Below are 14,437 nucleotides of genomic sequence, written 5' to 3'. Positions count from 1 at the left end.
ACATGGCATCACAGTATGGTAAGGGGCGTAACATTTCCGTCACATGCTTGAGGTATTCGGCCAATCACAACGTACTGGATAGCTGGCCAATCAGAGCACACCTCGCTTTTCAGAACGATTAGCTTTGTAAAAATCGACGCGTTTCAGAAAGGCGGAGCATAGAGGAGCAACAATAATGTACATTATGTGGAAAATAATGTGTTTTTTGAACCTTAAACCGCATAAACACACTTCATTACACCAAATACACAAAATAATGTTTTTTTTAGCAACATCATATGACCCCTTTAAATACATTAATTTCAAACAAAGTATAGTTAAAATCTATTAATATATTTACTGACATATTGCTCGAGACTTACTGATATAAAAATTCTAATTAAACTTTATTTGGAGTACTACTTGTGCACAATGCACATTTCTTAATATAAAGCCTAAAAGGTGTTTTAATGTCACAATTAATGAGGATTGTATGATCTTTGAATAATAAAGGTCTTTAAATGCAAGATATTAAAGTGTCCCTGAAGTATACTTGCAATAGTTCCACTTTAACACAATCAAATATACTTTAGTATGTCTTTAGTTGGACTTCAGCACTACTTCCACACAATTAAAGTGCATTAAGCATTAAGTAGTTGTTCCAATTTAGCAGACTTTAAGTATACCAGTTTAGTATACCTACCCCTGGTTTCACAGACAAAGCTTAAGGCTATAGTCCCAGACTAAAAATATCTTGCTCTTACATATCTTACAATATGTCATTGCCACTGTTCTGTCTCAAGATGCACACCTGAAACATTTTTTTTCTCTAAGGCATTTTTATAAAAGCTGCTTAAATATCTTAATTTAACTAAGGCCTAGTCCTGGCTTAGGCTAAGCCCCATCTGTGAAACTGGGCCTAAAAGTTCAATTGCAGGGTATATTTTGTAGTATACTTAGAATGAAAGTATATTTATTTTTCACTAGGGTATGTAAGCCAAGATATTTTTTTTTTTAAAGGCTTTAAAAGTATTACTTTGTGTTAACTATTGTTTAGCATACTGTCAATGTAGGGTAACATGTCACACCTTTGCATGATGTGAGCTTTATCTTATTTTCATAAAATAAAATGCAACCGTATTTAACTTTTCCTTTCTATCGGCGAATGCTGAATTCTGAAAGAAAACGCGCCCGATGTCTGTTTGCTTTAATGACGAACGCATCTTTTATGCATATGATTGACAGATAAACCTTGCGCTCTTATTTCAATGCTGTGGTTATTTTAACAGTTTCCTTCGTACATTCAGTTTAACGACATTAAGTTAAAAGTCATTTATCATTCAATGGAACTGTGCGTATGCTTTTAGACACTTACATTGTCTTTGCTCCGTCCAAATGCGCACAGGTAATGTCAATGGTATGACTGAGAGCCACTGAAAAACTACAGAAGAGTTAAACTACTTGACTAAGTAAAGCTACTTTACTCTAGCAGTACTGGCCATGAGTACTAAGGAGAGATCACACATTGGTTGGTTAAAAAATGTGTCTGAGAGAGCTGCGAATGGAGCGCGAGCGCAATCCTGTGACAGGAGGTAAAGAATGGAGCGTGTGAAGGAGAGATGTGAGGCACGAACAACGCTGTTCAAGGTCTCCATTAATTCGTGCTTGTAGTAATTTAATGTGTATATTTTAAAGCATTGAATCGCTATAGAAATCGCGATTCATTCGATTCTTAGCGTTTTAAATCAATTACTGGACGAAATCAACGATTCACGATTCAAAAATCCATGTTTCAAGATCGATGCATATGCATCGTCAGGGTTTGTAATCGGTGCATCGAGAAAACGAATGAATCGTTACACCCCTAATTTCATTCCAAAAATAATAGGGAGAAGAGACATTTACTGTATTACAACAATGCACAATAATTTGTTTAAATACTTTGTTTATATTTTATGATTTAAATGGTTAAAAGAAATGTTCATACATTTAAAAATATTGCATTGCAGAATTACCTTTGGAAATAACAAATTACAAAATCTTAATGTCCATCCATTACATTGAGACACTAGAGGAGAAGTGTTGTATAATTTTTTTTTTTATATGCCATGAAAATTTCACGGTGCACAAAAAAAAAGTTTTTTTTTTTTTTTGGAAGAAGTGTGACATTCACAAATTTACTGCTATATCTGCATGGACGCTTTGACGTCAGTCACATTGATTTTTACATCAGATTAATTTAACTAAAGCTCCACAAATACATCATTAGCTTTTTCTTTAAAATGTTATTAAAAGTCTTTTAGTGAAGGTTATTCAGCATTAACGTTAGCAACCTTTGTTGTTTGGGTGCATATATGAGCATGTGCCTGTCAGCTTGTTTTTAATCTGTTGGTCGTTTTTGTATTCTCAGTTCACACTCCGGATAATGAATCACAATGTTTTATTGATCCTGCTGGTTTCGACTTTAGAGACTAGACTAGATTTAATTTTGGTTTAATCGACTCTAAAATTAGATATTTACACGGATGACTCTGACTCAGAAGGGAGCTCACCCCATTAATTCTCCTCTAATATTTCTTGCGTCTCTCCTCTTGTATTTAGAACGTTACAATGACTTTACAACTGAAGTCTGCCAATTAAAATGTAATACATCGATTAGGTTGACCGGTAAAGCATGTGAATTAAGTTCAGTAATAAGTGAAACACAATCAAGCTGTTGTAATTAAATGTGCATTAAGACAGTAAGCAGATTCTTTCATTTGGAAACTGGGTTTTTTTACTCGCTCACCCGACAATGAAGATCAGCATCGTCCATTTATGGTTTCAGCTAGTTTTATATGCATGATATCTTTATATTGTACTGACCCAGCTTGGCCTGAATTGAGTTCTGAAATTGAAACTTGTGCTTTTGTATGTGGGTCAGGAGCGCGATGGAATGAGGGCCATATTAGAGTCGTATGACAGCGAGCTGGCCACAAGTGAATACTCTCCTCAGCTCATGCTCCGGGTCAAGGAGGCAGAGGACATGCTGCAGAAAGTCCAGACACACAATACAGAGATGGAGGTGAGAACTACATTACCCATAATGCACAACAAATCATTCATTCAAATGTACCTTTCAAAAAACTGTTCAGACCACTGATTCAGTGATTTGTTTGATTTGATTTGAGTGATTTTTTTTTTTTTCATTTCATTTTTTTCAATAACCTATTTATTTATTTTAAGGATATAATAGGCCTTTAGGTGTGAATTTTATTCAGTTCAGCAATTTGTGTGGATGATTCTCATGGCATAAATTTAGGCAACACCACTCTTTACTCATCTCATTAAAAAAAAATGTGTGTTCCTCGAGCTGTATCATAATGCATTACATTCAAACATGGAACAATAAATCTCAAATAATTCAGTTATTAAACGCCTTTTTTAATCATACATATTTCTGTAGCTCATTTGATTGTTGCTTCTGGCCTGGTGTTTGTATTTCTGTGAATGACAGAATAGTTTCTCTAATGGGTGACAATTCACTTTTTAAGCTTTAATTATAATTGCATTCCTTCACAGTAAGAATGCAAATGTCTTGATTTTTTTTTTTATTGTTTCCTGTCTGGGTTTGACTTATAAATAATTGAATTAATCGCATATGTTAATGCTGTAACTTTGGATTGCATTGACTCTGCATTGATATTGGGAGGGATAAATATAAATCTTCTGTCCATTTAGTGCAAAACAATGTGGAAAACATGCCTTGATTTGCTTATTACAGTAAACCTTTTAAATGTAAGGTGCTTGGCCACGATGGACAAAATGATGATAAGTATTGTTAAATATTTTTTAGCTATATCGCCTGCTCTATTGGCTAATATATAGTTTTTTTCCTTGGATACATCAGCAGAAAGATGTATCTTTTTAGTCTTATAACAAGCAGTATGTTATAAGACTAAAAACATGTATTAGGTGTTAATATTGGCTATATGGTTGATTTCAAGTTATAAAATGTGTGGTTCAATTAAATTCAAGTTATACTATGTTATAAAAAACAGTGTGCTGGTGTTATAAAAATTCTAGACCTCTGCTCATGCAGACTGGCCTGTCTGGAAGTTGCATCCGGATAACTTCCTTGACATTGATGGCACTCATGACTTTGTAATCAAGGACTTTATGGTTTAGTATCTAGGCTCTTGTTTTTATGAGAATAATCTGTTTCACTCTGATAGACTCAACTGTCTAAAGCCCAGGAGGAGGCAGGCAGCTTCAAATTACAAGCTCAGATGGTAAGTCACATTCATCACAATGGGAACTTCCTTTTGGCATTTATACAATCATGTCAGCTACCGTTCTGATCATAAATAATTGATTAAAATTTGTGCTATAATGCATGCAAGAAATGGAAAACCACATAAGGCAGAAATCAAGATATTAGACAGAAATACAGAAATAACATTGCCGCTAGGCTGCAGGTTTTTCATTTGCTGGGATTTACAGTAAATTACTGTTTTTGGCATACAGTACCAATCATTTTGACTTTATTATTTTTTTTTAATCACTTGCTCAGGTGACGACTGAACTTGAGGCACTGAAAGAGCAGCAGGTGTCTAATGCAGAGAAAAACACCTTAGCAACAGCAGAGGAAGTCAGCTCTCTCAGGTAACAGAGATATGTGAGAAATGAAATTTCATACTTGCGTCATACATGTCTGATCTGATTATTATGGAAGCCTGTTTCTGAGTAAAATTAATAAATAAAATAAAAGTAATGAAGTCACATTGGTGATTCATTGTGTGATTTTGTGTTTGAGGCTTCCATAGATAACCAACAGTCGCTACCACTCATGTCGCTGAAAATAGCCAGCTCTTATTGAAATGTTCATGTCACTTTAAGTCGCTGGTGTTTAGACTGAGAGAAACTGAAGTCTGTGGGGTTTTTTTTTTCATGGCCTGTTGCATTGCCTAATTACTATGGAAATGTGATTATACTACATTAGCTTTTGTGGCCTTGCTTGAAAAGTGAGCTTTCATTCAGTGCCTACTTTCTCCTTTTTCCTCTTTCTTTTTGATCCTGTAATTATTCTCTATAGAATTTCATTTAATCACTCCTGGAACCATTTCACTAAGCTGTTTACACCTTAATTGGATATTTGTTGTACTCAATACAAGTCCAAGACCCCACATGGTAATCTTCAAAACCAAAACTAAACCAACCTGAATGCTTACCAAATTACTTTCTGAGAAATTATACAGATTATTCAAGAGTAAGAGTTCAAAAAGGTCTTACTAAATATCCAAGACCACTAGTGAAAATCCTTCTTTTTTACTTTTCTTTTTTTAATTACAAGTTATTTTACAGGCATATCAATTTGAGTTAAAATGTGAACATTGATATTGAATATTAACTAATTTCTGAATTTCATAGTATTTGATATGTCCTTTTGCTCATGATTTGTCACACATTTATTTGATTACAACAATGGAATGCTCTTAAATTTTAAGTATTTAATTTAACACCAGAAAATTCTAAATTAACAAGTTTTTAATTAACGACTATTTATGTACTATTAAGTAATTTGATTTTGAATCCCAAATTGTCAGTGTGTTTACTCTGCGATCAAACTTCAGAAGAACCTGTTGTGTTTACCTTTATTTACCTCTTCATGGTGGAACATTATTATTGTTGTTATGGCCGTGTTCCTCCATGCTTTTCTGAAAAACAGATGTTGAGTATTTTTGAGATTAACATTTTTGACAATGGTTTTCATTATGCTTGGACTAGAAATGACATTGTATATGTATAGGTGTATGTGTTTGTTTTTCTCAGGCAGAAGATCGAGGAATTGGAGGCAGAACGTCAGCAGCTGGAAGAGCAAAACAACATTCTGGAGATGAGACTAGAGAGGCATAACCTCCAGGTGATACTTTCATTTTGTGCAAGATTCTAGTACCTAAAACATGTTTACAGTAGGAGTGCAACAGTATTAATTAAAACAATATGAAGATTAATAGTAAAAAGAATCCACAATTAACTGGATAAGTGCTCTGTGACCATCTCTCTGTTGAGAAATTCCTATGAAGTGCTCTGTGACCAATTCATAGGAATTTCTGAGAGCCTGTTAAGGATCGTGGGTTGTTGTTTCAGGTGCTTTGACAGTTTGCCTGTGCTGTTTAACAGCTTCATTGCTTATAAAAGGAGTATTTGCTGGAGTCCATAACCCTGTACGCAGACGGTCATTGAGCTCACGCTGAACTGTTACATGAACCAGTAAACTTGTTGTGACCGCTTCAGCGATTACTGTATTTTGGGATACAAGTATTCTCTTATTGTCATGCTGTTTTGTTACTCATGCTGTTAAAGGAATAGTTCACTCAAAAATGAAAAGTGTCATGATTTACTCATGTTGCTCCAAACCCGTGTTGTTCCAAATTTCTTTATTCAAAATATTATTTTGTGTTCAACAGAACAGTGTTGGTAACCAAACAGCTGCTGGTAGCCATCGACTTCCATAGTATGGGGAAAAAAAATCCTATGGAAGTCTGTGGATACCGTCAACTGTTTGATTACCATCCTTCTTTTGTGTTCAGTAGAAGAAAGAAATTTTGTTTGGAGCATCATGAGGGTGAGTAAATGATGACAAGATTTTCATTTTTGGGTGAACTAGCTCTTTAAGCAGGCCAGTGTAAAGTTCACTATCATGGTTTAATGAAGTAATTATGCAACACAATTGTGGTTCTCAGTTTTGTCCATCACAAATAATATTGATCACAGTATTGGGAAATAATCCACAATTCTGATTTAGGCAAGGCAAGGCAAGTTTATTTGTATAGCACATTTCATACACAATGGTAATTCAAAGTGCTTTACATAAAAGAAAAGAAAAAAAAATAATCACAACAATAAAACAAGGAATTTAAAAACATTGAAAATGATTAAAACAATTGATTTAAGAAGTTTAAAATGAATTTAAGAAAACGATTATACATAGAATATAGTGTTTTTAGACCGATGAGCTTTGTAAAAATCGATGTGTTTCAGAAAGGCGGGGCATAGAGGAGAAACAATAATGTACAGTATGTGGAAAATAATGTGTTTTTTTAACCTTAAACCGCATAAACACATTTCATTACACCAAATACACCAAATAATGTTCTTTTTAGCAGCATCATATGACCCCTTTAAACTGTGATAGAGGGTATTTTAACATTGGAAAGAATTGCACATTTCACCTTTAAGCTTGGCTAATGGCCTCAGTGGTGGTTGATGATAGCCTGATGGTTAATAATCTGACCTGCATGATACAGACTGAAGGACATGCTATGATTTACCTCATAATTAGGCATGCTTTTAGCTAGCAAAAAGTGCATACTAGCAAGTCAGCTATTGTAAGTTTTTAACTTTTTTTATTGTAACATTTTCTATGTGGAGTGTTACAAGACTTGAACGTCAGCATGAGATCAATTTCTCCAGCTTAGTGGTCATTCTTCATAAATATTTGACATTTGAATGCAATGATTGACCAATCAGATTCAAGTATTCCAGGGACTTGAGTAATAAATAAATGACTTGGGTTTATATTATCATAAAAGCTGATCCATTTTTACATGTAGGTGAGGTAATTTTGGTATTCTTTTTGTAATTCTTGAAATAAAAACAGTATGGCGTTTAAATTGAATATGATTTCTTCACAAAACTATGCTTTTTTTCAAACTCCCTCTGTTCCTTAAACCAACATGGGTTTATTGCTGGTCTTATTGTTAACTGGCAAATTATCCTTGGTATAAGGCATTTTGGGACGCAGTACTGAAAATGAATGTGCAATAGGCTTAGTTTGAGACTAGATTTGTTTTTATGAATGCACAGCCACACTTGTTGCATCTGGTTTCCACAGTAACTCAGGAATATGTGTTTCTTCTTAATCGGCACTTGAGACCATATTGAAGTCCTCTTCAAATAACTTTTGCTATAATTTTCCTTTAGTCAGTAAGTCTTGTTATTCCCTTTCCTTCCATCAACTTGGTGTTTTCACTTATAGGTGGAAGGAAAAAAATAAATAATTATCCTGATAAATGTAGACTTGAAGTAAATCCTGGTCCTTGTAGTTCAACAAGGAGCTTTGATGGCTCTTCACGTTTAATATGGTTTTACCCAGTGGTGGCACATGTACTGTAGAAAATTACTCTGGGCATGCTAGGGATTGCCAGTTTTTAATATGCTTTTAAAGATATTAGTTTAATAATAGCACCGTGGTGTTTTTATTTATTTCTGTTAGTCAATAAATAATGTAGAGGCACTTAGAGAAAACTCAGACTATAAGTCCTAGTGTTTAAATTTTTATGTTGTTTAGGTATGTGGTTGTGTATTGGTATACTATATTTATATTCTAGGGGTGGGGATAAAATCTGTAAAAAAAAAATTTTGCAATATAAAATAACTTCCTGTCCTGTGTTGCAATAGAACACTGTAACTATTCTTTGAATTTAAATTGAATGCATTTTTTGGATAATCCAGTAAATTAAATTCATCACATCCGATTAATTTTTTTATTAGAAACTTGATGAAAACCTATCAAAATACAAGATTCATCATTTGTATTATTCATACAACTGAATAAGCCTGAAATCAGTGCCAAAATGACTTCATATATGCAATATGTGAACAAAATATAAAAAATTATAGGCCTATACAACATAGTTTAGGTTTTCTCATGTTGGCAAATACCTGAAAATTCCTGCACTACTGTCCCACTAAAGGTATTGGTTTGGGCTGTTACAGGTAACATTTAACCATTTTAGTCAGTGACGTAATGTGAAAATGTAAGGCCACGTCACTTTTCTGTCGTTTTTGTGGCGCTGCTATATTTATCAGTGGCCTCCCATCCATTTATCCTTCCTTTTCACTTCCTGACTCAATGATGCGATCAGTGGGCTGAAATGCAGTCAGACATGCTCCATTAGACCTCAACACTGGTGCCAGCCCAAAACAAACTGAAAAGTCTGGAATTCAAGAGCTGCGTCACTCATTTCGTCCTGCTCTCTCAATCACTCAGTCTTCTTAATGTGCTTAGACTTTGGCTCTAATATTTATAGGCCTCTTCTTCTATCCATTATCTATGACGCTTCAAGTGTCACAGTAAAAATAAGCGACTTTAGACAGTTAATAATACCCACCCACTCAACACTTGTCAGTTTGAAGAGGGTTTGTTTTTTGCCCAAGGACTAACCTTTAATGGTTTTCATGTCTTTTTCTTATTGTTGAAGATGATTCATTCATGATTCAAGCTGTATTACATTCATCTTGAAGGTTACAGAGATGTATGTGTAGACTTTATAGCCGTACTATTGGGGTTGTCAAAATACCAGCATTTCAGTTGTCGATACCAGTAGTAATTAAATTTTGCAGTCCTTGATCACAAGAGCAATTTTAAAATGTATTAGTTAAATATATATTTTTTTTTACTAAATTAAGGTTTAATTAAAATGCTTTCAAAAAATATTTGACTTTGTACAAGAGTATAGATCAGGGTTCCTCAATAGGTGACCCACGGGCCACATCCGGCCCGTGAGAGAAAAATTTTCAAATAATGTGACATGAAAATTCAAACGCAGCATCAGAAAGCTACATTAACTTGCATCGTGTCTACACCGGACGCGAGCGGCGCGGCGCGACAATGCTATCTTGGAAGCGGCGCGACACGACAAATCCCCGAGAGTAAACTGCTGACTCGTTCTATTTATAACGTACTGACACAACGTTCAAATGATTTGCAATGCTTTGTCGCGTCCAGTGTAGATACAATGTGATAGCAAAAACATGGCGAGTGTGTAGAAAAGAAAAGTGGACACGGAAAATAGATGATTCAAATGTGAATGGACGGAACAGTTTTGAGTGAGTGACTGATATCTTTATTATGGAATACACGTGTTGGTTCGCAGTGAGTTCACAGTTTTAACGTACAAGTTAGCTTTAATTTATTTTCAAGATCTGAGGTCAAATATCTATTGTTGCTTTCACTATGGCTATAAAGATAACGCAAAATAATATTCACACTCACATTAGAGACTTTTAACATTGCATAAAGCACATAATCATTACCTGAGATTATCACTGTCATATTTTGTATGTTGTAATACAAATAAAATACAAAATACAACCGTTCCTAAAATAGAATCCCATGCTGCTTATTGTCACGTGTCGCTGTCGCGGGTGGTTAGGACAAAAACTACATGGAAAAGATACGTTTTATTGCGTCGTGTCTGGTTGGGACACACGGTGTTACAGTTCAATCCCCCCCAAAAAATCTAAGCATAAAAATATTAATACTGACAAATCTAATAATTGAATCTGCAATTAGGGAAAGTGGAGAGAAGAGATCCAGTCTGGAAATGAGCAGGAACAGTTGATTTGCATGGCAGACATGGAGATCCCGATTTTTTGTTTGTTCATTTGTTTTTAATATTCAACAGGTAAAGTTCTTCTGTATCTAAATGCAAAAATGTTCATAATTGTTTGAATAAAACCGACTACTGGGGAAAAAACTGAATATTCATCTTTTGACCATCTTGTGATTATTTTAACAAAAGCAACAATAATATAATAATTGTAATAATAACAATTATGTATATATATATATATATATATATATATTCGGCCCTCTGCAAAAACTAATTGAGGAACCCTGGTATAGATCATTGTGGCATGTCTGAGTTTGTTCGTGTTATCCTTCTTCCCCAACTTATTGTGTAGCACTTTAACAAAAGTTTAATCTTTCATTTTTAGTAATTCTAGTTGTTTCTGTTCTTTCATCGCCTTCTGTTCTGCAGTTATGTCATCTGCTCCTTACCCCTCAGTCTCTATTCCTCTTCTCTGCCTCTCTGTCTTCAGCTCAGGGTGATGTAATTTGCTCAGTAATGAGATGTTCAGATCGAGGCATTATTCTTTGATTGGGCCCTTAATTCACCAGAAGGTTCAGTAATGGCTTTTAAACCCCTGAAGTTTTACACCCAAATGAAGAATCGTTCCAGAAGATAAAGCCTTTCGTTTCAGACAGGGATGAACTTTCACTTCTTTGGTCCTTTTGTTTGGAGGGTAATTCGGATAAATGTATTTTTACGGTGAAATTGAACTTGATTTTAACCCCTCAGGTTAACTGGTTAGCTTTCATGAAGCTCATTTTTAACAAATGAGCTATTGGACCCACCTTAGTAATGTCTCTCACTTGAACTTATTTATTTCCAGATTTTTTTGGAAATAAATATTTTGAGATCGGATGTGTTTTAAGGATTGTAGAAAACCGCATGCTATGCTTCCAGACTTCTTTCATTTTGTCTTATTCACTTTTATTTTAATGTTGATTTTAAGTAATTCATCAACAACTATAATAGTTTAACATGCCATAATTATTGAAAGGAGTGGTAATTAGTTTCACGTTGATGTGTATTGTCTGCACTCTTTTCTTCTTTGGAAGAATTAAATTAAAAAATTACAAACGTTTTCAAAAAATGCAAACTACTACATCCTTGTTTTAATAAAATTTGTACTTAATTTTCTGACTCTCTTAGCATCTTTTTGTTCTTAAGTTCTAACGAGTGTTTTGTCGTCTTTTTGGAGTTGACATTTTCATTGTCATAATTTTGAGAGTATATTTTTTATTTGAATTTGTGTACTTATGTAAGCAAAATACAATTCAAAGGCACTGATTTTCAGATCGGATTTTAGAAAAAAGCATGGTTTACAGACTTCTTTTGTTTTGTCTTTTCAGTTTCATTTTCCTATTTTATTTATTTTTCAGTGTTGATTTCATTGATCAAAGTCTACATCAGTCAACAATTACAATGGTTTCACATGCCAAAACAATTAAAATAAATGGTAATATCTTTGCGTTTAGGCATATTGTCTGCACTCTTTTCTTCTTTGGAAGAATCACATCAAAAGACTTTAAAAATGTTTTTATACTCGCAAACTCATTCCTTATTTTAATGAAATTTATACTTTTTTTTTTTTTTGGACTCTTAACTTCTCCATGTATTAGGGAGGCTATGATCCTGTCACGACAAAGGTGATCCACCTGCAAATGAACCCCACTAGCATCGCAAAGCAGCAGTGCACTGAAGAGGTGGAACAGCTGAGGGTCGAGTGTCAACGCTTGAGGGACCGACTCCGGAAAATTGAGGCGGGTGGTGGCATGACGACAGACGACACTACTCTCATCATTCCACCTTCACAGGAAATACTGGGTAAATACCTTTTTACACAAGTGTTTGTGAAATAGGATGTTTTAATGGTCGGGTAGAGACACAGTCCCTTTATCGTTATTTAATGGCATTGTTGACATGTCCATTTAATCACCAGAAGTTATAAACAGTCCCCGCTTTTTATATCAGGTTTCCGGTGAATTCTCAGGGATGACAAAAGAATGAAAAAATATTTCATGATTTTCAGCTGGGTGAAAGCAAGCATTTTATGGTCTCAATGATGTGTAAGTAGCAGATCAAAAAGTACATTTTAGGAAGGAAATGCACAAATACCAAAGTACATGTAGCACCTTAAAGGGATAGTTCACCCACAAATGAAAATATTTAATGGCATTGTTGACATGTCCATTTAATCACCAGAAGTTATAAACAGTCCCCGCTTTTTATATCAGGTTTCCGGTGAATTCTCAGGGATGACAAAAGAATGAAAAAATATTTCATGATTTTCAGCTGGGTGAAAGCAAGCATTTTATGGTCTCAATTATGTGTAAGTAGCAGATCAAAAAGTACATTTTAGGAAGGAAATGCACAAATACCAAAGGACATGTAGCACCTTAAAGGGATAGTTCACCCACAAATGAAAATTCTGTCCAAATGTACTCATCCTGAGGTTGTTCCAAAAGAAGATATTTTGAAGCATTTTGAAAAACCAAACAGTTGTTGGTCCCCATTAACTTCAATTGAAGGGAAAGAAATACAATGGAAGTCAATGGGGACCAACAACTGTTTGATTATCAGCAGCCTTCAAAATATCATCTTTTGTGTTCAACAATATAAAGACACTTAAACAAGTTTGAAACAACATGAGGGTGAGTAATTGATGACAAAATTTTCATTTTTGGGTGAACTATTCCTTTAAATACAAATTTTGGACGAGTTGATATAGTTGAAGTTGATATATATACCATTTGACCGGATTGATAGCAAATGGATTTCCACCTGTGGAGTTGGATATGACAACACAAGGATTGTGGGAAAAAGGTTCTTCCTAATTCAACATCCTGTGCTCATGGTGATTTAGACATTTTATTTATATGTATATAGCCAGGGCTAAATGTTTAATTGGACTCGAGTGGAGTGTGCTGACGATCCATATTTCTTTGGGACTCATTTATTTACTTCATTCTCTCTATCTCTCTCTCTCTCACTCTCACTCTCACACTCTCTCTCATTTTTTTTTCTTTGGCCATCAGTTTGAATGAGTTCTGAAGGAGGCACGAGTCTAATTAGGACTCAGACCCATGAGTAAACAAACACCCTGAGGTCTGCTTTTAAATTGGCCGCTGCTGCTGTTTTTCTTTATCTTTTTTTGCTATTCACTGTTCGTCCCTCATTTTATTACCTCGTTTTTTTCCCATCTCAAGTGTTTGATTACAAGCTGATGTGTTTGCACAAATCTAGTTCAAAATCAGTGAATAAATGTGATTTTTGTGGCTTTGTTGTCTTTACAAATGATAAGAACAAGTTCTCTCAAGTACATAAACAGCTTTTTGGGTTTGTATTCTAACAATCTCAAACTCTTTTATAGAGGAAATTTTCTTTTAATTTATTTATTGATCAATTATTTACAGAGATTAGAATCTATTCAAGTAATGTAAACTGGAAATAAACTACACTAAATTTTTTGCATGGCATATTTAACGGTTCATAAATTACTTACAAAGTGTGTAATATTTACCATTACTGAAATTCAACTTAGGGCCTGTTTTTAATACATGCTCAGAGCATAAGAGTGTTTGTGTGTTTAAATGTGTGCTCATTACAAACACTGAGAAGATTGTGTATCCATATTTCCCTTTTGTGTACTAGCTTTAGGTAACAGGATTGGTTATGCCGTCTAATATTGCAAGCAGAGTATAAACGGTGGCCCCAGAAAGAATTTTGACACTTAAACCACACTTAAAGATGCATTAGTGTCTTTACATTACACATTTATTTTGAAGAAATATAGGACAATAGAATAATAAATATTTTGTGTAGAATAAAGACAATTTGGTAACTTTGTGGTTGCCAAACATCCTGTTATAAATATCCCTATCTATACGAAAGTAGATTTCTTAATTATTCCCCTGGGTTAGATAAAAAAAAAAAGGTAGAAAATTTGCTCCATCATTTTTACCAAGGTTATATGAGGAAAACACTATTAAATTCAGAAGAGATTAAAATCATAAAGTAAGTCTGGAAAGCACAAATGAACCTAACCTCCTCAGGAAAAACTA

The 14,437-nt window shown here is 34.3% G+C and overlaps 1 protein-coding gene across 1 annotated transcript in view; it reads left to right on the top strand.

The window, feature by feature from the left end:
• Positions 1-14,437, top strand: part of LOC107714125 (mitotic spindle assembly checkpoint protein MAD1-like) — a 72,135-nt gene that overhangs the window by 26,117 nt on the left and 31,581 nt on the right. Inside the window, exons 6-10 of the mRNA XM_016519864.1 lie at positions 2,903-3,043; positions 4,194-4,250; positions 4,532-4,623; positions 5,791-5,881; positions 11,996-12,200. Coding sequence (XP_016375350.1) covers positions 2,903-3,043; positions 4,194-4,250; positions 4,532-4,623; positions 5,791-5,881; positions 11,996-12,200 — 586 coding nt within the window. The remainder of the gene's footprint in view (positions 1-2,902; positions 3,044-4,193; positions 4,251-4,531; positions 4,624-5,790; positions 5,882-11,995; positions 12,201-14,437) is intronic.

This window comes from Sinocyclocheilus rhinocerous, unplaced genomic scaffold (genome assembly GCF_001515625.1).
Source record: "Sinocyclocheilus rhinocerous isolate Xijiao unplaced genomic scaffold, SAMN03320098_v1.1 scaffold1953, whole genome shotgun sequence".
Classification (NCBI taxonomy): domain Eukaryota; kingdom Metazoa; phylum Chordata; class Actinopteri; order Cypriniformes; family Cyprinidae; genus Sinocyclocheilus; species Sinocyclocheilus rhinocerous.
This window is presented reverse-complemented; position numbering and strand designations above follow the sequence as displayed.